The following is a 23270-nucleotide window of genomic DNA, read 5'->3' on the forward strand; positions in this document are numbered from 1 at the left end:
GAGCAAGCTCCAATGTACAATAAACAGTCTGAGGGGGAATAAAAAAAAAATATTGTTTTTCCTTGTTTTCCTTATAAATCTGTTTGCCACGACTTTTTTCCTCGACTTGACTCTCACTCTCTTTTTTGTGTCCGTCCATAACAGGAGGGAGGTCTGAAGTTGACCTTCCAGAAACAGGGTCTACCTCTGAAGAGGCCCCTGGAGTCCGAGGAGGGCCCCCAGGCCCAGCAGCAGTACCTGGCCCGGCTTCACGAACTGCAAAGCGCCTCGGACACGGGCCTGGCTGACATCACCAAGCCTCAGTGCAGCTTTCAGACTGGTGCGTCTATTCAAAATACTGCTAATACCTCAAGACACCTGATCACTGAGGCTATCCTGTAATTCTTTACCACCACCAGATGGCAGCACAGCGTAATTTTGGTTACCAGAATATGTTTGTATTCAGTGTGACATACAACATTGAGCCTTTTATCCTTTTGAAAAGTAACTTGGGATTGAAAGGCCTAAAAAAAAGGACCACTCATGTCTGAGAGTTTAAGACAGATAGCATATGTTTCTACAAGCTTAATTTAATTTAAATTAGACTAACAAGCTGGTTCTTCTGCAGTGCCTCCGGTTCTTACTGGTCAGATGAGGCTGAACGGCATACTGGACGGCCAACCCGTCGTCAAGAAGCGAAGGGGAAGGAGGAAGAATGTCGAGGGAATGGACCTGCTCTTCATGAACAGCAGTAGAGTTCCTGCTGTGCCTGATCAGGTAAGGAGTTTTATTTTAGCTGCACATGTCAATAATGTTTCAGCTCTAATTGTGCATTCTGTATGAAGTAATAATATTTTGAATGTAAAACGCTGTTCTGTGTCTATGTGTCTCCAGTTGCCTCCAGGTTGGGGTGGTATTGGCCAGGTGGGAATGGCTGCGGCCCCTGCACCATGCTACAGCCAGAGCTCCAGTCAGGTCCCTGGAGACACTGAGAGCAGGGTCCCGGTCATCAACCTCAAAGATGGCACCCGGCTTGCTGGGGATGACGCTCCCAGGAGGACAGATCTAGAACAGTGGCTGAAAGAGCACCCAGGCTTTGTAGCTGACACGGGAGCCTATATTCCCGTGAGTCTTTTTTTCCTTCTGTCCTTACACCTTTCTACTGCCCACAGATTAGCTGTATACTCCCGTGATCAGGTTACATGCAGTTGTTCAGTATGAAAAGATGATAATCACAGATAGTTGAAATTAAGATTTTACGGAACAAGGACATTGCACGTATATAAGTATATCATTTCTAAATGGAAGTACAGAAAAAAATGATAGTGACCTGCCGTTAGACATTTTCATTTAATACAATTTCTTTTCCATTCCACACCCAGGGGGTAAATAAGATGCAGATGCAGTTCCACTTCCAGGACGGTCGGCCCAAGCAGAAGAGGCACCGCTGTAGGAACCCCAACAAGATCGACGTCAACAGCCTGACGGGAGAGGAGAGGGTCCAAATCATCAACAGGAGAAATGCTCGCAAGGTGTGTTTCAGAGTGTCTTAAAATATTGTTTTTAAAAAGCCAGTTAACAATATCAATCACACTGGTTCTACCCTCAGAAGGTAAAATAATTCAAAACCATAATCACAATTTCATTGGCTATTTTTAATCACCAATACATTTATAATTGCGTACCTCTGATTATAATAACTGGACATGACCCGCTGTAGCAAACAATAACATAAAGGATGCATTATTTAATCACATTTTAATCTTCAGTCTTGTTGACAGAGAGGCTTCCCAGATGTGTACTTTGCAGTTTGCTTCATGTAGCCCGCTGTCTCTCCTGCAGGTTGGTGGGGCCTTTGCTCCCCCTCTGAAGGATCTGTGCAGGTTCCTTCAGGAGAACCCAGAGTACGGAGTCCCACCGGAATGGGCAGATGTGGTCAAACAGTCGGTGAGTAGCACATCCGTCAGATGAAAACTCAAACCATTTCACGTCTAGTAAATGTCGACAATTCACTGCGTGGCCAGATTATTATGTATATTATGAGTATTGTGAGTATTTTGGTACTCTTAGCTAAATTGAAAGTAATTTCATACAAAAATAGCAGTAGGTCTTGCTTACTAAACTGTTTTAGAGGTTGTAGTTTGTGTTGCCATTGTATAGTTTTGTGTAACTTGAGAGGTGTTTCTAATATTGTGTATTTATAACAGAGAAGGTAAAATACATTGTCAACAAAAACTTAACATTATAACCTTCATGGATGTTGAATGAGTTGCAGGCCTGTTGTATGAGACTGCAGTAGTTTTAGCCAGATGTATGTAATAAACTACTAAAAACGCTCATTACGCTGTATGAAACTTCCAACCCTGCATTTACATATTCTTGTCTTTCATCCAGGGCTACCTCCCAGAGAGTATGTTCGACAGGATCCTGACCGGACCCATCGTTCCTGAGGAGGTGAGCCGACGTGGACGCCGGCCCAAGAACCCTCTGGCCAAGGCGTCGGCATCAGCAGGGTCACCTGCAGCAGCAGCAGCAGCGGCCTCTGCCCTCGGTCTGAACCCCCTGCTGGCCAACGGCCTGCTCTCTGGAATGGACCTCCCCAGCCTGCAGGCCTTCCAGCAAAACCTCCAGAGCTTACAATCCCTGCAGCTCACCGCTGGCCTGATGGGGCTGCCGTCCGATGCTAGCAACCTGGCCGCAAGCAACTTAGCTGCCATGTTTCCCATGATGCTGTCCGGGATGGCTGGATTGCCCAATCTGCTTGGCATGAGCAGCATGCTTGGGAAGCCGGCTCAGGAGGGCACAGGAGGCTTGGAGGAAAAGACAGAGGGAACCAGCAGCGGTGCAGGAGGAGAACCATCTGCCTCGAAAGCCCCTTCTCACACCTCAGACACCAAAGGAGAAAGGACAGAGAGCTCAAACATGACTCCTTCCTCCGCCTCCGGCTCCAGTTCCTTCGCCACTGCCCCACAAAGTGCTTCAGCTGCCTCCGCAGCCTCCAGTCACCCACTGTCTCTTAACCCCTTGTTACTCTCCAGTATGCTTTACCCAGGGATGCTCCTCACTCCAGGCCTTAACCTCCCTGTGTCTGCCGCACAGCCGCAGGGCTCAAACAGTGACCCCACCTTCCCTCCCGCTCCTCTTCCTTCTCCGTCTGCAGCCTCCAAGTCATCCCCACGGGAGGCAAGGCAGCCGGCGGCTGCCAGGGAAGAAGAGGAGGAGGAGGACGAGGCGTTAGAAGAGGCTTTGGACAACGAAGAGGAAGAGGACGAGTCGGCTGAACAAAAAGAGAACAGTGGTCCTGAAGGGAAAGCCGAGACGTCTTCATCCGAGTCCGGGAGCTCGTCCTCCTCCTCAGATGATTCAGACTCCAGTGATGAGGACTGATCCTTTGAATATATAATTATAAATTTATTTATGTATCGCCTAGAAATGTATACATACAGTATATTCACATATATATGGATTTTTCCAGCACTTATGTTGCGATTTCTTTACATGTAAATACAAGAACTAACTAAAATGTTGTGTAATAAAGACAAAAACCTTTAAAAAAGGAAAGAAAAAAAAACTGTAAAAAAAAAAGTGACTTAAAAGGAACTGAAATAAAATTTCAGTGTTTGTTCACAAGGTACAGTCTTGTTTTGAGACATTTTGCATGTCAGACTTGAGTAGATTTCTGAACTCTGTGAACTTGTACCACGCGATTATGTACAATTGCAACAAAAAAAAGGCATTATTGTAATTATGTCAGGATTTAATTTTATTAAAAAAGTGAAACTACGTCAACACGCTCGTTGAGCTGTACTATTAATATATTTTGATTGTGGGGAACGGGTTTGGGGGGGAATGACACTTGACAAACACTTTGGTTTCTCTTGTAAATATTCAGTACTTTTACAGGTTCGTTGACACTTATGCTTTGCAGATCATGCGTTGGATATGTCAGCAATAACTTGGGCAGCTAATGAATGTCACTGAAGCTGTAGATTCTCTGTCTGCCATGTTTCCACCCCTAGTGCACAACTCTCGGGCCTCACCCGCCTGTCGCGTGGCTCATTTTCCTCTCGTTGATTTTTCGGAAAAAAAGGAATCGCCCCCGGAAGCCCCTTCTTTCAACATCGCTGTGATCTGGGGAGCGAAAGTATTATTCTTCATTTTTTTTAAATGAAGACCACGAGCTTAAATCTTTCAAATAAAATAAGGATCATTATTTCATTCTGAGATTTTCTTTTTCACGTGGATATATGTGATCTTTGAAACGCTTCACTTTCACCGTCACCTTACAAACATGTTCCAACATGTCCAAGGCGCACTTTAGCAACCCCACAGTAGACACACATGCTCACTCGCACCTCTGTTGATTGTTTTATTCTTTTTTTTCTCACAGTGTCAGAGTCTCGTAAACTCACCGAGCTGTGGGGACAGAAAACAACCCTTTTTACTGTGTGCCAAATAAACTGCCCTTTGACCCGCCGAGGTCCTGGCCGGTGTTTGTGGTGTCCGTTCAGTGGAAAGGTTCAGGATCTCTCTCGATGACATGGATGATACTACTACGGCCCCGGCGTATTTGACTGCATCTTACCTCAACTGTGCTCAATGGATTAGCCTCACTGTGCAAGCGTACATGTGCGCGGGTGTGTTCTCTCGCTGTCAGTGTGAACAATGTCCATGTCGCTGCTGGAATGTGTGCGTCAGATGTCATTTTTTTCCCCCTTGCTTTCGTTCCTTTTCTGCCCCTTCTTCCTACTAAGAGCTTCCACTGCGTGGTTTCGTTTGGCTTGACCTCTCACCTGGTATCTACGGCTTCCGTACTGTTCCGGTCTGAATGTCGTGCGTCAAGGAAAAGGAGGGCCTTGTTAGCTATAGGACTAGTAAAAAAACCTTTAAACGTGACACATTACAAATTTGGAGGAAATCTCAAGTGTCGCGTGCTCACTCTTGTCTCCCAAAAAGTCTTGTAGAAGATGCAGAGCACAAGCACAGAGTAGTTCCAAGTCCTGGCCAAGGCCGTCGTAATTTTCATGGTCATTTGAAATAGATTTCCACGCAGTGCCAGGTGGGGGCGAGTTTCAGGAAGGGCTCAATAATAGCAGCTTGTGTCGCCGCGTCACTTTGTCATTGACCCCGTTCCGCTGATGACGGGAGGTCCAGCTAGATGTAGAAGTGCCCTTATCCTGAACCTCACTGTCCCGCTCACCCTCCCTCTTGTCTAAAGCGAAGCCGCCTCGACCTGTGGCAGCGCGCCCGTGCGTTCTCTTGGTCGTCGGTGCACGTCATCGTCAGCTGTGACACTGGAAGTTCACTCATGCCGAAAATACCTTTTTGTATAAAAAAACAGAAAAGACTTCTCCTGGCACAGCAGTGCTGGCTCTAGGACTGCTGTTACACAGTGGACTGTTAAGACACGTGTGATCTCTGAGGGGGGCGGTGGCCTGTGTTTGTTTCGACCGGGGGGACGACTGAAACCCACTGGTCTGGTTAGTTCTGAAGTGTTGTTGTAGCATTTGTTCTCGAGCGGGTTTTTAAAAACCAGGACCAACCCCCCGCGGTCCGAACACACTGACTGAAGACACGCCTGAGTCTGGTGTTGCTTTTTCTCTTAGTGGTTCCCTTGTATGCCTGTTCTGTATATAGACCCTGTCATGGGTTTGCTTGCAATGCAATTGCATTTTTTGTTTGTTTGTTTGTTTTATATTATTACTAACAGTATGGTATTTTTCTATATGTCCAAGCAAAGAACTTATACATGCCACTGTCATTTTTTTTGTATATCTGCGCCTCTGCTCTCTTAAAACTCGTAGTGCCCTTAAGCAAACGCCCAGCCACTGCTACTCCCGCTGTAGGTGACTTTAATGACCTTTGCTACTTTCTGTTGACTCACAGTGATGGACTGATGGACTGACGACTGTGCTGAGCCTCCTTAGGACACGCATGGCAAAACAGTAGAGAAAAGAAACGTTAAGATTGGACTCTTTGCTTTAATTTTACTAGTTTCTGTTTTGTTTTTAGGTTGTCCTGTACCAGGAGTCCAAAAGCACTGCTACCACTGCAGAAGCAGTGCTAAACCTGCGTTACACACACGCACACACACACACACACACACACACACACACACACACACAAGTAAACAATGACCAATATGCAAGAGGAATCACAAAACACACTACTGCTGTACAGGGAGGTCTTTGTTCAGACTTCATACATCTTATCACTGACATGACAAAACTAGATTTTGATTTTTTTTTTTCAATTTTTGTTTGTTTTTTTCAGCTTGGTAATATCCTAAATGTCACCCTGGTCAGTTTTTTTTTGTCTTTTGATTTCTTTTTGTTTTTTCATTTTTTTTCATTGGACAGTTGTAATATTTGCAAGTTGTGGTCTGTGTAGTCGAAAATAATTCTCTATGTAGTGCAGGAAAACACGTCTTAAAAGTCATTTGTAATTTATTGGATTACTTTCTATGAAGTTCTATAGAGGAAATTGAGGTTTAATTATTTTTATTAAACATATTCTTCTGACTATCCATAAAGTGTGCTTTGTGCCTGTTGCTTTGTTTGGGGCCTTATTATTTTCAGCCTCCTCATATCTGTGCACTTATTGTTCCACTCACAGTAGAACTGGTCAGGTCGGTGAACAGCAATTCAGCAATTCAACTCTTTATAGTTGCACTACTTGTTTAATAATTAACTTTTTCGTTTTTTATTCGTAATTTTTTTTTTGCAAAAGCTACAAACCCAAGTACACTATTAACTAATTTAAGATAACATGTTACAATAGCAAAAGTATCAACAGCTCTTTTCGTTCTTCGTATGGACACATTGGGCACATGAGTCCAACATCAAAGTTTTGAAAACCCTTTTTGACGAATGCCATTGATCCACTTGATCATAATGTGATGATAATACAAGTGTCCAGAGTCACGTCAGTGTTAGTGTTCAGGTCGCTTCATTCAGAATTACTGCAGGGCCGGAGCAAGTGTAAATGAATCGTATTTTTTGTTTTCAGTTTCTTTTAGCCAGAACTCTGCGGTCAGAAAGTTTCAGTACAGTGAAACAAAGGGGTTAACAAGTTCTTCCTCTCCACTGTAAGTCCTCCACTCCTCTTGGTGTCGCCCACAGGCCCGTGTTGAGTCACCAGCAGAGCTGCTCTGTGCTGATCATAGCAACCAGACACAGACAAGTTTGGACTTGTCTCCTGACTGAGGCCACCGGTCGGTCTGAACTTCCTCCGCCTGCAGAGCAGGCCCTGCTGAACGTGTCCACCGCTCCGGGGACGAAAGGACACGCCAGGAAGACACGCGGGTCTGAGACCAGAGGACCCTGGAGTCTGGCTCCTGGCTCCTCACCATGACCTGGTAGGTGGACTGTTTCTGAGTTTTGTGCCAGGAAGTGGAAAGTTCAACGTAGATGAAATGACAAAATACAAGGGAAGATGCCACGAAATATCAGCTGACAATGTGATGTCATCTACTGTACTTCTGTATAAGATGCAAGGGGCCGACTGACATGACTTTCAATAACAGATTCTCAATGTTACAGCTGCCAATTACTTTGGTTTATCGAAAACAAAATGAATCCGCGGTTTGTCTCAAGTTCACCGTGAATGTTTACCACGTGCCAAAGTGAAAGCGAGTTCCTATTCTTGATGTAACTTCTGTCAGTGGAGGCAACAGGAAACAGGAAATGGGTGTGACACAAATAAGCTGGCAACATATTATACATGATCTACAATGTCTATTGATTCGTGACTTATTGCCAACTTTCCTGCCTAACGGTAACACACACACACACACACACACACACACACACACACACACACACAGAGGCGTAGAGTCGGATGATGGTTGATACAAAGCTGTGTTCTTCAATATAATACATTGACAGGTTGCTTCAAGACAAAAGACAGTGAGGTAAACCGTTTGTCGGTGAGTTAAAAAGGACATTGCAGGGATACGTCTAGTTTATCACCTTTCTACACCACTGACTCTCCTGTGTTGTCCATTATCTGGCACCAATTTGTGATGGCACCTTCATCGACGTCAAAGGAGAATAAACAGTTTGGGGTTTTCTGAAGCGACAGGGCCGGGACGTTCACACTGAACACAACAGGCCACAGGATGATTCACGTGTACGCACACGTTCCCAGTCCCCTGGGGATCTTTTCTAGTTTTATTATGTGTTCAGCGAAATTTCTGGTCTCACACTTGCAGGTTGTATTTTGAATTTTTTGTATGGACTGGGGATGGGTTAAATGAAGTACGAGCTCCTCTAGTCATTTAACCTGCATTCTTGTGACGACATGCAAAGAACGGATCTGTGGGGGGAAATTGTGGAATTGCTCGGAACCGGAAATAAAACATAAGTCAGTTTAAAAAGAGGTACAGCAACACTTTTGAAAAGGATATTGGGATGAGGGTAGGTAGGCGATTTTGAGTGTGGCTTTTGGTAATATTTTGACTAGGGTATGAATTTAAATAATTTGGTACAATTTGGTGCAAATAGTTATTTATAGCTGCTAATGTTGTACAGTAAATATAAGCAGTTGAATGAGGGGTGGGAATTAATACGCTTTGGCTTCCTCCTGCTCCTTTTCAGACAAATATAATTTATTTATCTATAAAATTTGTTTATGAAACTTTTTTTGGTTGTTGTTTTTTGTATGCAGTTTCACACTTGCTTTTTTTATTTTTCATTTGTTCGAAATAAAGAATTAAGAAAGGAAAAAAAAAGAAGAAGAAACATCCAGACACCATCTCTTCTTCCAGTGTTCCTTCTCTCTGGTCTTTACTTCCTCTTTTGTTTTAGTGACTTAGACGTTTGTGGTGGACAGAAATAAAAAATGGTTGAAAAATCCTTCACCCCATTTGAACACATAATGATTAAGATGATTTTAGATGTAATGGCGAGATAAAGGGATGTAGATACATTAGCTGAAAAATCAATAGATATCGCTCTTAATAGTTTTATCTAAATCAATGCAAGATTTAAAAAATGGGCCTTCGTCTTAGAAAAGGGTTCAGGATATATGAATGATGCAGGACAGAACCTTCATCTTCCTGGAGCAAATAAAACGAATGTCAGAAATGGACCGCCAGCAATTATTCAACTAATCAATTTGTTGATTGACCCAATATGATTGTAAATTATTTCTGGGAAAATAACAAAAAGTTTCTCTGTGAGGATTGATGTCATATCATACATAACTGAATAACTAACTGGCAGGTACTGTAGGTGACTTCAAGCCTGAAGAAAGTGATGGACTCAAATTTGGCTCCATGAAGAGAAAATATTAATATTAATATTTCAATTTACCACAATGCCATCCTGAATCCCTGCAAGGCCATTTTATTTTGTCTAACCCCATCCAGACCCCATCCCATCTAACTACACTAGTACAGCTTGTGGCCAAATCTTCAAAAATGAAACGCATGATGTAAAAAAACAAAACAAAAAAAATGAATATTGATTAAAACACACAGCCAGTGTTCGGTCCTCCCTCACAGTCTGTATCGTGTAGCCCCTGTGAGCAGACACTGTAGACTGAGGTCTGTCTCCACAATGATAAACGATTAGAGGAACAGAGTCTCCATTGAGGCAGGACAGGGAACACACACACACACAGATACATTGAAATGTTTGTGGTAGAAACAGGGGCCTTTTACCAGTAGAGGAAGGAGTGTAACATTTTTTTGCTTTAGGCCTAAAAACAACGTAAACATTTTACAAACAATCTATACAGAGACACTCTGTTCTTTTTTAAGAAGCACAATATGTGACCATTTCAAAAGTAAAGAAATCAAAACTGCATGAAAATATGACACATTTGACCTCTGTCTGAACTGTATTACAGGTTTTTTTTTCTCCCTAATTGTCTCCCCGTGTCTTTGCTATGTAGGTGCCCATTCCTGCTCTGACTCTCACCCGGTGAGAGTGTGAGGGTCACCATGGCAACCGATCCACGGGGCAACCGGCAAGAGCAAAGGTTCGGCCCCAGTCATCGCCTGATCGCTATGTTTAGGTCGGTGCTGTGACTCACAGTATTAATCACACTGCAGCAGTTAGTGTGTGTTATCTGTGTCACTTGTGTAATTATACAGCAAATAGTGGCTCACACATTGTTATGATAAATGACAATATAAAAACTGCAACATCACTCCTAACTCTAAGATTTTGACATGTATATAACATGGGCTACTTAATGTCCAAGGCATAGACAAAGGTCTGTTTCACTGTGTGTGGTGTGGCCTTTTGTTTACTCCTCTGACGTCCTCCAACCTTTTTATTTATTTATTGTAACCCGGTCACATTCCTCTGATCCAGGACGTGCTGCCGAGATCCAACCGGGGCAATGAAAGAGCGACTGACACGCATGCTGCACACGTTCCAGCTGCACCACAGGGGCAACTTGGGAAACGAGAGGACCAAAGGTATACCAACATATTTAGTGATTGACAATGGGACGAGGGGGGAAATACTCACATGCGGGGCGTGATGAAGGCTTTTGTTCCAGTTAATACAAACACTGTTACCATATGTTCACTATTTATGGAGGACAAATAATTATGGCCACATTATTACTACTTTATGGCCCAGATTCTCTTTTTTTAAATGAGCCTTTTATGATGTATCATATAATTTCTGTTAATCAACAGACCACATTTCTGACCAGAGTATTGATTCGATCGGTCAGAACTGAAAGCAGGTCTTTGAGCAAACCCCCTGTCTCCTCACCTACAGCACCTTAAACCCCGTCACGATTAGAGAGCAGGCTGCTTTTTTAATAACAGGTGACAAGCCCTCGCTGCTGACACATGTCACACCTAATCCATGCGATATGGTCCACAGAGTTGGCAGCAAAGTGCTGCGGCGAGGCTGAGAGCTGGTATTACAGGATCCTGGAGAGCCTCCTCAGTCAGGAGAGGAGGAGGCTGGGCCTCACTGACATCACGGTGAGTTCACTCCCCTCCTGTGGCCACATCTGGAACTGCAGCGGAGTCCCACATCAAGCATTAGTTCCCACTAGGGGCACTGTATGACCGTCATATACTGTGCATACAGCATATATCACAGTCCATATACAGCACAAGTTTTGTAGCCCTTTTTTTCCCATTGCTATTTTTGAATTGAAACACTATGTGTGTTTGTCACAGGGCATCTTGGAGGCGGACCTTTTGCATTGCTGTCTGGTGGCCTGTTGCCTGGAGATTACCATATGCTCAAACTATCTGCCGTGCGATTTGCCTCAGCTCCTTCAGATCTTGAGGGTTGCATCGTACCACTTCTGGAGGGTGTGTTCCCCCCCGCCTGTTCACTCGATATATACTCTATGTCGCGTGTGTACCTGTCTGTGTACGCGTGTAGAGCAGCGATGGTTTAACATGGCATGTTAATCTGGCTCTGTCTTCCTGTGCTGTGACAGGTGATTGAGCTGGTGTTGCGGGCTGAAGTGGGGCTGCCTCACGCTGTCGTCAGGCACCTCTCCCGAGCGGAAGAGAAAGTCCTGGAGAGCTTGAGCTGGACCAGCGGCTCGCCGCTGTGGGAGGAAATCAGAGCCGACGGGGGCCGTCTGCCTACCTGCCAACAGGTCGGCGATAAAAAACTACAAATAAATAGTCTCCATATGGCACCAGGGGCTTATTTGAGATTACTCAAGGTGGCATCTATTTCTGGATAACATTATGTTAGAAATATGAATCATTATTCTCTTTCATGGAAACAGTATGTAGGTGTAATGAATATTTCAAGATTAAAAGCACTACAGTACAATTAACTTTGTGTCTCTTGCAGGTGACGCCTCCTGCACAGCTTGACGGTCCAAATACAACAGACTTGCAATCTGACCCAGAGCCACCTGCAGGTATGAACTCTGTGTATTAAAGCTCGTTTTTCATTACATTACACACCATTAATACATTGTTTATATCTTTTTTTGCCAGTACATGTCAGTTTGTGTCTACCAGCACTGACCAGCACTTGTTTTCCATCAGCTGTAAACAGGCCTCAGAGAGGCAGCTCCCTCCATCTGTTCGCTCGCAAGGTCGGTCGACGTACGTCTCCTTGTGCGAAGAATGGTATTCTGTCCTGTGGATTCAAATGAGAGTAATCGCGATGTGTCGGTGGCGCGGCCATGTTTTCTCTCTCTGCTCGCAGGTTTACAGCTTGATGGGCAGGCGCCTGAGGGCGCTGTGCTCGGCGCTGGACGTTTCCGACAAGCTGCGGTTGAAGATCTGGACCTGTTTCGAGTACTCGCTGGTCCACTGCACCCATCTCATGGCGGACCGCCACCTGGACCAACTGCTCATGTGTGCCATCTACGTCATAGCCAAGGTGGATATCGGAGAGAAGTCCCAGCCTTTAAATCGCTCTTTAATTGATTTGGTAACCATGATGGCGCCTGCTCATGCTTTAAAAAGGGGGAGCAAACTTGGAAAGATACGGAATTTCAAAAAAAGACAGGGTGCTATGAAGACCAGGCTATTCAACAACTAGAATAGTACTCAGTACAGTGGATACCTCTGCCAAGGGCCAACGGTCGCGTTCACTTCGATCAAGGTGCACCATCTGACATTTTAAATCACTCAAGATCCATGAATTATTCCTTGGAAATCTCTGAAATGTCCCCAAAAAAAAAAAAAATAGTTCCATATCTCACAAAGTGATTGACCCATGTCCGATGTGTCCACAAGGTTTCGTGGAAATCAGTTCATGTGTGATTGTTAGAAGAATGGCCGTTTCTAATATTTGATATTATAAAAATAAAAACATTGTTTTTGCATCTTACAATGTTGTTTCCAAGCTTAAACACTTGACAAAACAAATGGATTTACATAAAATGGAACACATCACAATATGATTTGAAGAATCAAACCTGCTTAAACAAAGTAAAACCACTGTCACGAACAGTGTGGATGAATGAATTGGCCTCTCAACAAGTATCTCATTCCAGTCCCTCCGGTCGTATTAGCTGTGGTGTTACACTGGAATGGATAATCGTAACTTCTAAAGCAGATCATCTTTACCTACATTATCTCAAATCAAGGACTATTTTTTAATTCACAGCTCAGAAGATGAAAATCCAGCACTCGCCACTCACTCACCCTGTGAGAGAAAATGAGACAATAATCATAAAAAAAACCTCCGACTGATTATAGATAATATGTGTGCTTTGCACAGCAGCCACATAATAATGAAAAAGCAGTGCAAAGCGGCTGGATGAAAGCAGAGATCATTATATGAAGTGATGCATCCTCGTATTGAAACATGTCTCCGTCCAAAATGTACAAAATACAAAATAATATGAGTAAATTACGTTTCTACAGCTGAACATCATTTCATAACTTAGAACAAATAATCGTGATTATGTGATCATGGTTTGGAAAAACATCGAAACATGTTGATGTGATAAACTTGTTGATGTGATAAACTTGTTGTTATTCAGAGACCAAACACTTATCTCCTGCGTATTTTTCTGCAAAGTGAAACATACGTTCCGTCACTTTTATTTTTTCTACTATGACTCGTCACGTCTCACAGAGAGCTCAGTGTTGTGAACCCGTAACATATCAGTGGGTGTTATATAGCATCAGACTCTGTCTCTAATCTGTTAACGATATACAATTTATATAGTACCAAATATGACACTTAAAAAAACATAATCTGTCAACATCTTATAGAATTTGCATTGCTTTTACAGATCACCGAGGAGGAGATCCCCTTCAAACGCATAATGAAGTGCTACAAGTCTCAGCCACATGCCAGTGAAAGTGTACGTCTCTTTTGTCTTTCTTGTTCTAATTCTTTCTCATTCCTGCCCGTAGTGTTCAACTGGATCAGCTCTGCATGGATAATATATAAGATAAGAGTGTTAAGACCGTGTCTCGAGCCACTTCACAACCACTCCCGTAATCTTCGACCTATAAACGAAACAGACCTGAAGTAAAGATACTATCCCACAATGATCAGTGACGATCATTGTGGGATTCAGTGTCAGACGTTAATGACACTTTGGGCTCTACTTTAACTATCTAAGCTATCTGGCTCTCTGTGTGTGAATGGACGTAGTCACAGGGTCCCAAAAGGGAGGCCAATGCCTAAGTGCCCCGAAGCCTGTACTCTCTGGAATGACCAGCAGAGGGCGACGCCACTGATTGTAAAAAGAAGTCAGCTCCTACAGAAGTCTATGAGAAAAATGACTCTCACCTGATTCATAACGCCAGGAAACATTTTCAGTGAGGAGTTTATGGTCTCAGTTCCATTTATGATCCCATTGAGAGTGAAATAGACGATAATGCACGGAATGCATTGAGGCATGGAAAGCATGTAATTGACAGCTAGTACCGTCAATAAGTGCAGGTCACCACAATATTGCTACTCCTTGATTCTAAAAACACAACATGGCGCCGGTCAAAATGCTAAACTCCACGTCGCTTGGTTCAGAAGGATTTTACTCTCGATATAAATCACGGGTGCTTGCATCTTGGTGGAGTGTACAAGCAATCTGCGGCCGTCTATGCGGGGGAATATTGTATATCATATCTTGATGCTGGCCCTCCTAAGTCCAATAGGGAAACGGGTGCGTCAGACGGGCCCACGCCGTTCGGAGCAGTGTGGTGTGACTGTGCTTTTTGACCAACAAACAGGGCCCTTCCTCTGTCAGGCGTATTTGAAGGCTTAATAGCAGTGTCGTGTGTTCTGGCTACATTTGGGTTCAATATTCACGGACAGACGGTTTCTGTCCTCAGATCTGCAAAAATGTGCGGATTTCAGGAAGAGACGCGGACAATTCTCCCAACAGTAAGAAACACCTTTTTCACAGTACAGTGCGATCTGATCTTACACAGGCTCACACGAAACATCTCAAAATACAGTATGTAGCATATAGTAAATTACATATATGATAGTGGCTGTTTGTTTAGCCTTTAAGCTTCTAAAGGATTTGAAATAGTTATTTTATAAATCATATTATATATTACTGTATATCAAACAGTACATGCAATGCTAATTTAGGAACAGATTAGACTTGCTTTGATTTTGCAGTTGCAGTGACACAGATATCGCCTGCTTGTCAACAAGTAGATTAATCTTGGTGCATAGAATAGTAATATTTCTGTGTCGGCCATTGGCCTCCACCACCACAATGTTTCCTGGGTCAGCCATAAGTCGAGTATTACGTCCGGGGCGAGCTACAGAAAAGCTACAACATATCGCCCGCATGATTTCAGTACTGTAAGATGAAGACAATGTCATTTTCACAAGATCTATTTCATTCATTACATGGTGGATACAGATAATGGAGACCCCTGCAGCAGCATCCCGACTCCCAACGAGCCAACAACACATTATCCAGGACCCTATCAGGAGCAGAGGGGCAGCCTTATCTACTTTTACAACCAGGTCTACACGACAGAGATGCAACACTTTGCAAAGCAGTTCGCCCTGACCTCTGGAGTAAGTGCATCATTTTTAAAGTGTCTGTTTTTTTTTTTCTGACGTTCTGACCAATCTGAACATAAGGAGAAGGTAAGATTTCAAATGTGGTAATGTACTGTAATTCCTCATGTCCTATGTGTAACTTCTATGCAGGGTGATACTCCTCCTCTGTCTCCCTATCCACGACAGTGGAAAGCATCTCCTCGCCGACGGCAGCTGTCCAGCAGCCCCTCCGTCTACATTTCCCCCTACAAGCCTGAAACCCCCTCCCCTCGTGCGTCGGGGCTGTGCTACTACTTCAGCTCAAGTCCCCCGGAGGTCTGTGGACGTGATTGTTTGCCGTTGTTACCTTGTGAAACTCCGCCACTCGCGCTGTGTACACTGCCCACTGAAGATCCCCTTCCTGTTTACGCAGTGTCTGCGCGACATCAACGACATGATCAGAGCGGGCGGCTCAGCCAACAAGCGCGGCTACGCGGTGTCGCTGGACGAGGAGGAGGAGGACGGAGGAGAACAGGGGCCTTCGGCCAAGCGGCGGCGTTCGGACGAGCAGTCGGCCTGGCAGAGGCGACTGAGGGACGTGGTGGACAATCGTGTGGCGAGAGGGAGCCAGGACCAGCCGTCTCCAGGTACAACTGCACCCAAGCTGCACTAGAGCCAGAGAGGAGCACGACGTCTCGCTCTGCTCCGGTTACTAGAGCATGAAGCGGGGCAGCTTTTTGTCTTCCTTCCATCTGTGACGACGTCCCGCCGGGGCCCAGTGTGTCAGCTCAAAAGAAGCACCGTTTTTTTGACACCAACAACACTGTCGAGGTGTCGTAGACCAAGGCGCTTGACCTCCAGCTCACTGGCCGACGGTAGAAGGTCGGCGGTCGTGCTGGGCGAACGTGTAGAGTAGAGCGCGGCTGCGAAGAGCTCAGGGGATCGATAAAAGGCCGCACTGAGAGAGTGTGTTGCCTCTGGAACTGCGGTTAAAACTGTTGTTAGTGTGAGACAGCTCCCACATCAAGCTTGACCAGCGTCTGTGGCCTGCATTGAATTCTTCATTCTGATTGACTAGATTCGGATTAGTCGAGGTTTATTGTCCTCGGAGTGTTTGATGCAAAAGCAACTCTCAAATCACTTTTCATATTTTCTTCTTCTGTAACGACGCTTCTCTTGAATATTATTGTATATGTCATACACAGTGTTGGGCAGTAACTCATTTCTCAGTAATATATTACTGTTGTATTATTACTTTTCCCAGTAAGTGGTGTAAGGGATTACAATTTCCAAAATAGTGATTTTGTTACAGTTACTGATCCAAGTAACGCCGCATTAGGTCGCGCGGGCAGGTCACGTCGGCTACGAGCCAAAAAGCTAAAGGAGGGATGGAGGATGACGGAGATCTGGAGAAGCCTGTCGCTGGGCATGTCACAGATAAGAGGGTTTTGTGAAGCTTCTGCTAATGACATAACATCATTGTTTCACCTCTGAACATTAGGACCTTGCTTAATATGCCAGGGCAGAAATAACAGAACAAGAAGCTGGACACAATATCAGTTTCATGTTCTGTAAAACCATCAGATACGCCTTGCTGCTCTTATGACTATATGCAGAGCCCGCAAAATTAATATAGTAATATAACGAGTAAAATAACTAATTACTTTTAAAATCTAGTAATAAGTAAGGTGATAGAATTACTTTTTGAAAGTGTAATAAGTAATAAGTAACTTATTACCCTTCCTGAGTAACTTGCGCAACACTGGTAATACATGACATACAGACCATTTTCACACATTTATACTGTATGTCTTGTATTCGTGTCTGTTTGACTCTTATTCACTAAATTATTGCCCTTATTCTATAATAAAATGATCACACACATCGCCAACAGAAGCAGTTTGGATTATATTTCCACTTTATACTACATATTGTTCTCTGTGGGGGAACTAGTTTACATTCCACATAATGTCCTCACTCCTCACTGTGTTTTCTGTTTATAAAGCTAATAAGCTTCATATGAACTTGTTTAATATCGCGTGGCAGAGCAGCAGTATCCGCCGACCAATCAGCAACGCGAGCAATGACAGAATTCAGAGTTTTGACTGTGATTTTCTGACTAAATATCAATTAAATGTGTCTGTCTCTCTCACACTCCATCTTCACACAGAGCTGTGTATCTACCAAACTAATGATTCACCGTTTTTTTGTTTCTCCTTTATTTTACCTGAAGACCACCTAGGCCTGTAGACCAGAATCTGCTCTGATTAAAGGTGACTGGTAATAAAAACAAATTCATAAATTCCTCTGACTGAATGAAAGCAGCACATCCATTGTGGGGAAAGTTGGTAACCATGGCTGACGTCTGCTTGACACACAATGCCCTGGCGTGTTTGTCAGTAACCATGTTGTGGCATGCCTATACGGAGTTCATTCTCAAACCATTGTTGCTTAGGAGGTCATTGGACAAAGGCTCGTGAAACAAAACCAGCACACAGCCAGGTGCCCAAACTCAAAAGGAGGTGTCGCGGTTGCCATAGAGAACAAAAGGCACCTGAGCCCACAACACTCATACAGGTTTTAAGGATTTGACCGGTGTGTTGAGGCGTAATACGGCTCTGGACTCCCATCAGCTGAGCAGCGCATCGCAGAGGGGAGTTTTGCCGACAAAACCATGGGTTGCAACACAAGCCGGGGGATCACAGTGGTGGATCCTTCTGAAAAGCCCGAGGAGAGGCCACAGACGGCCACTTCCACCGAGGAGGCGTCTGCCGGGGAAACCAACGGAACAGCAGACAAAGACAAAGATGAAAAAACGCAGAGTTCCGGCTGAGCGCCATCAACACCGCAACCTAAACTCTTCGAAAAAGTAAGATCGATGAGAAATGGCTTGACCATTTCCCTAACTTTCTATTCGTCGAATCTGAGTTATTACTCGCAATCTGTGCGGTTTGCTCCCTTTCTCTTCTTTGACTTCAGTCAGCTGACTATGCCCCTCTCTCATTTTTTCTTTCCAGCTCTATCTGTGAAACGGGGATGGGGCACCTTCCCATAAAGCAAGCAATTTACGGCCATTGCATCTGGGGGTCACTTTGATACAATCACCTCTATAACTTGACCGCTATGTCTCTCTGAGGCTGTGTGACATGACAAATGGGCTGTGCGCTGACTGAAATGGGCTGTGTGTGTGTGTGTGTGTGTGTGTGTCTGTGTCTGTGTCGCAGTGTGTACAGATTGGCCTGTCCGGGGTGAAGGAGGGCCTGTCAGCGGGACGAGGCGACGCCGCACTACTGTCCATCCACCTCCGTCTCATCCGGGCCAGCCACACACATCACACACACATACAGAAGCAAACAGTCCTAAAAGAGAAAATACCAATGCTTATGTTCCAGAAACTATTTTGTGATGAATATACAAATCTAAAACACTGCGTCGGGCTCCTGAGAACCTGTGTTGCCTTTCTGTTCTTTTCCAAGCCTTCGTCTACACGAAGCAGCACACCGTGCATCACCTTTTGTTTTCACTTTTCACGGCCATTTTTATGTTCATTCTCCACTCCTCCTCCTCTGAAGCGCTCACACCTCTGGTCAGGGCTGATAGTTACAACGCGCTCTTTCAAACGCTTCCAATTCTGCTGCAGGCTAAAGCAAGCGAGCGAGCCTTGAAGAGAGAGTCAGCTCATGTCTCAGCCGTGAGGTCTCAGCCATCTCTATAGCAGGATAGCATGCTCTGCATATCAGACTGTTACTGATGTTCATTTGGACAGCCAGAGACAGTGAGGGCTTTATACAGAAGAATCATGAAACGCTGCCAAGGATTACAAAAAATGTTCCAGCCCTTTCCAGTCTCTGCCACCAGGGGGCAGTGGTCAAACGGATACAGTCCCCTCTGCAGCCACCAGGGAGCAGAAGTGATCTTTGCACTACGTCTGATGCTGGCTCCATTTGCTGAAGACATTTAATCTGAAATATAGGTTGTAAGTTTATTACCAGTGAGTGAATGGAGCAGGAATGGAATAGCCTATTTCACAAAGTATATCAAAAATACCCATCTCAGAGGCAGCGGGGAAATTACATGAAAATATTACATTATACAAATGGAAATTGTGATTGAATAATGTGCTCGAGAAGATAAATGAAAGGCACTTTGTTGGAAAACGTGGCACTAAATAGGTTTTTAATTTCAGTGGTGGGATAAAAGAAGCACATTTTTACCCCATTTCACTGCCAATTGATCAGTGGTTCCACACCTGCAGACAGAGGGGGGGGGGGGGGGGGCTTATCGTCTCATTATCATTTAATTAATATGCATGCACACATGCCGATTATCTTTCCTCTGCCATTTAGCAGAAATGAGACATTGATGTTTTAATGGCGTCGGAATGGATAACTCCTCTTTTGCTTTAAAGACAAGGCAGGCACATTGATTGACATAGCCGGGAAATGTTAAGAGAGACAATTGAATTAAAAGGCAACCTGGACCACTTGATTATTATATTAATACTTGTCAGCAGATTAGCCATTTGCTGTCTTTTTTTACTGTGATCTAGCAGTTGTCTTTTTTTTTTTTCAATTTCTTTTGATTAACAGAAAAACCAAGGCCGTATATGTACAAAGACAGTATCTACCAATGGGAATCCATTATGGAAACATTTTATTTGAAGGACATGCAGAATAGCAAGCTATTAAATTTGTCCACTGTGCCACGACTATTAAAGGACCCAAGGCCACACCAAGTGAAGCAAACCCAGGATGAAAGTTATATTAATCATAATTCGTTTTACCGTACTGTGTGTGCGCTGAATTTATATTCATGTGTCACAGGGCAGTGTTATGTGCCAGTGAAATAGGCAATATTATGGGAGGAAGCACTATTGACATTTTTCATTTGTGCATAAATGCTCCTTGTTGCAAGTTAAGCCCAAGGCTGTATTTTTTCTTTTTACTTTGAGCCCAATGCCACAATGCTGTAATGTTGGACTAATTCAGAATGATGAAAAAAAAATTGAAAATAGAGCTCGCCCAGCCACATCCAAATCTAGGATCCATGACTTTTCCAAACATAAAACATCACAGAGGACAAACTTGTGCCACTAGAGGCGGCCGCTCACAGGACTGTGCCTCCAAAAAAAAAAAAAGGAAAGAAAGAGGGCAAACAGAAAATGAGAAGGGCAACTAAAAAAAACTCTCCGGGGTGTAATCTCCTTACTCAGTAATGGACCATTTATATGACACGTATAATAGGCTGCCACAAATATTCACAAGTAGTGGTCTTATTTTCAGCCAGCCTCTCTTTAAAGATGTGTTCTTCACAGGGTATCTTTTGTGAATATATGATCAGAGGCACGACGGCCCCGGTCTTTAATCTTACACTGGCCTTGAAGAATGTCACTGATTCCAACCACCATACCCCCACCGCCGCCCCCTCCTCCTCTCCCCACCACCACCACAACTGCAGGCTACAGAGACCGTCCTATTATTCACATTGCGGTGCAGAAACACACTCCCTGGTTGTTGTTATTTTTATTCAATTTTTTTTTCCAAAAGGGTATGGGTTTCTTTACTTCCCCAAAAATCCCAATGATTTTGAGAAAGTTTGCAACAACCATCTTGTCCTCGGTGACTAGTGAAGCCAGTGCCATGGGTATAAAGAATGAAATGGGAAGGATCATAATCAGTAAGTATAATACTGATCCTGATCTGAATCAAAAAGAAATAAAAAGTTTCAAATGAAATGTTGCAGTCCCAACCTGCGTCATGTGTTGGTTTACATGTGCTGCCTGTGACCTATTTTGCACCTGAATAAATGAATCTGACCTGTTTCCTCATGTCACGTACTGTACAAGGTGAAGGACAACGTGAGCGGGAAGAAAAGGACTCTGATAGACATCCACAGCTATTTACAAGGCAGTGCTAACTAGATCTTATCTCCTGCTGCGGGATGTTACAGTGACTGGTCAGAGTGTGTTTACAGACAAATATTCGGGGCACTACAAATGTGTTTGCTTTCATAAATAACGCCATGAATAGATTTCATTTCTCAATTAACTTCTAAATAGAGGGATAATTAAATCAAGATTTTTTTGGGACCACTTTGCCTTTATTACAGCACCAGTTTCTCAGTGTTGTTCCAAGAACAGCTCTCCTGTAGATTTAGTCTGTCTCAGTGTCTGTCCCTTCTCTTCTTATAGTTATATATAAATCAATGTGTATCCCGACTGACCCTGGGGGGCCAAACCGTCTGCTGTACGGCCCCTTGTTCTTCTTCTCGCTAAAGAATTATTATAGACTTCACGACTTATTGTCTACATTTACAGGTAAACAAAAGCAGTTCCACAAAGTTTTTTCCAACCCCTTTGCTCTACAGTATTTTTATGGCGTGAGGAGCTGCTTAATGGAGTGCACATCCAAAAAGGTAATCTCCTTGAACTATGGGGAAACGTCCCTGGAGCAAAGCTGCTCACAATCTATCTACCCACTGCCTCCCAAAAAAGGATTCACTCGGATGTCGACCGCAAATGCATACAGCGACTGAAACATCTTACCGTTAAGTTTTTTTGTCAAATGTCATAGCAATGAAAAGTCTGTAGGACACTGCAAATAGATTATGAATGAGTGGAAAACCCTATAAAGTCCTGAAGGCAAATAAGATTTAGCTGGAGATAAAGGTCAGGGCGCTGGAGGAGAGATAGAGGGAGGCATGTGGACGAGGATGACTTGATTATCCTGGATGGGAGCACAAAGAGACATGTCCTTTTGCAACAGGGTTAGAAGAAATACCATCTTTTAATAACAGGAGCCAAAGTGCCAGCTATAAATGTTAAGCTCGTATGAGGAAAATAATTCTGAGGGTGGAAACCACTCGGTGATTGCGCCGCACATGCTCCTATGATCAATAATTGCTTATTGAATGAATATTTGTCTTTTGTAATTCTCGATAGCCATATCTTTCTAAATTAACATCAACTGAAATTATGAAGTGTCCTGGAGTCTAATTGTGATTAAGGGGAGAGTCCTTTAAATGGCAAAATTCTGCTTTTAACTGTGAGCAAGGCCGTTCAATTACAGATAAATGTTTGAGGAGTCCGCCCAGTTTAGTGTGTCCACACCTGGCACGTTCCACAGTGAGAGGTCGTCGGTGTAGGTTTAACTCGCTCAGTGGCAGCTGCGAGCCGCCTCTATGGCTCGGTGCACGGACGCGTGCCCGTGTGCGCGGCGAGTTCATGGAGAGTAATGCCGTTCAAAGAAAATGGTGAAAAATGGTAAAATTGTACTCTAAATGTCATTCATTCAGCCAAGGTGTCGGGCTGACCTTCAGCAGAATGGGCTTCTCCCCATTGTGAACGTGGACGAGTGGGCTCCGTGAAATATCAACCTTGATAAGAGGAAAAAGTCGGCGCGAGAGCAAACGTGTGATCGTAGCCACTGTAACCGGCCAGTGTGGGTTCAGACGCGATCTAAATGGAAGGATACTGTTGTGTTTTACGTATAGGGGTTTTGTGCATTTGATCATCCCTGCGAGAGCAGTCATATTCAAAGCTCACAAATATTTTTGGAGGGATTGTCCAGGGGTTGGATTGTTTTAGCTTTAGCTACAATAAAACTCACCGTGCTCCAAATCAAAGAGCGAACAACTGTTCCGTAGTGAATAAAAGCTTAAAGCCTCCCTCAACTGTCCAATCATAGCATCAATCATCCATAAAAAGTTATCATCCAAAACTGAGCAGCCATGTCCGGCTTTGGGTTTCTCCACTTTCGTGAGGGCAATATCTCAACTCGCATGTTTGGCAGCTTGTGTCTTCGCCTTCGTCACCTTTGAAAAAAACATAAAAATACAGGGGAAAAACAAGTGTGAGGGATAGATTATATGTCACGTGTG

General features: G+C 43.9%; 2 protein-coding genes across 14 annotated transcripts in view; both read left to right on the plus strand.

Annotated features, from left to right (window-relative positions):
- Nucleotides 1–6505, plus strand: part of chd9 (chromodomain helicase DNA binding protein 9) — a 69089-nt gene extending 62584 nt beyond the window's left edge. For all 5 annotated transcript variants that reach the window (XM_035628821.2, XM_035628822.2, XM_035628825.2 and 2 more), the window contains 6 exons: nt 145–319; nt 608–756; nt 874–1104; nt 1362–1511; nt 1822–1926; nt 2374–6505. In XM_035628821.2, coding sequence (XP_035484714.1) covers nt 145–319; nt 608–756; nt 874–1104; nt 1362–1511; nt 1822–1926; nt 2374–3366 — 1803 coding nt within the window. In that variant the 3' untranslated portion in view covers nt 3367–6505. The remainder of the gene's footprint in view (nt 1–144; nt 320–607; nt 757–873; nt 1105–1361; nt 1512–1821; nt 1927–2373) is intronic.
- A 545-nt stretch (nt 6506–7050) lies between these two features.
- LOC118302568 (retinoblastoma-like protein 2) lies at nt 7051–21213 on the plus strand. Of its 9 annotated transcripts, none has more exons than XM_035628832.2 (16): nt 7051–7336; nt 9877–9999; nt 10302–10408; nt 10827–10930; nt 11132–11269; nt 11401–11565; nt 11769–11838; nt 11969–12018; nt 12132–12308; nt 13675–13746; nt 14723–14774; nt 15268–15428; nt 15564–15728; nt 15826–16039; nt 18026–18261; nt 18617–18822. In XM_035628832.2, the coding sequence occupies exons 2-15, from the start codon at nt 9926–9928 to the stop codon at nt 18223–18225; spliced, it is 1749 nt and encodes a 582-aa protein (XP_035484725.2). In that variant the 5' UTR covers nt 7051–7336; nt 9877–9925; the 3' UTR covers nt 18226–18261; nt 18617–18822. The 9 variants fall into 9 exon arrangements, with proteins under 9 accessions (XP_035484725.2, XP_035484719.2, XP_035484723.2 ...); XM_035628826.2 differs by having other exon boundaries at nt 7052–7336; nt 11918–12018; XM_035628830.2 differs by having other exon boundaries at nt 7052–7336; nt 9877–9963; nt 11918–12018.
- Nucleotides 21214–23270: the final 2057 nt, after the last annotated feature.

The sequence above is a fragment of the Scophthalmus maximus genome, chromosome 4 (genome assembly GCF_022379125.1).
Source record: "Scophthalmus maximus strain ysfricsl-2021 chromosome 4, ASM2237912v1, whole genome shotgun sequence".
In the NCBI taxonomy this organism is placed as follows: Eukaryota; Metazoa; Chordata; class Actinopteri; order Pleuronectiformes; family Scophthalmidae; genus Scophthalmus; species Scophthalmus maximus.

What these genes read in the sequence shown, in the direction of transcription:
- LOC118302568 (XM_035628826.2), top strand. Translation starts at nt 9,926, where the DNA reads ATGGCAACCGATCCACGGGGCAACCGGCAAGAGCAAAGGTTCGGCCCC. An exon ending in AGCCACATGCCAGTGAAAGT is followed by an intron (nt 13,747 to 14,722) that starts GTACGTCTCTTT and finishes TTCTGTCCTCAG; the next exon opens with ATCTGCAAAAATGTGCGGAT. An exon ending in AGTTCGCCCTGACCTCTGGA is followed by an intron (nt 15,429 to 15,563) that starts GTAAGTGCATCA and finishes ACTTCTATGCAG; the next exon opens with GGTGATACTCCTCCTCTGTC.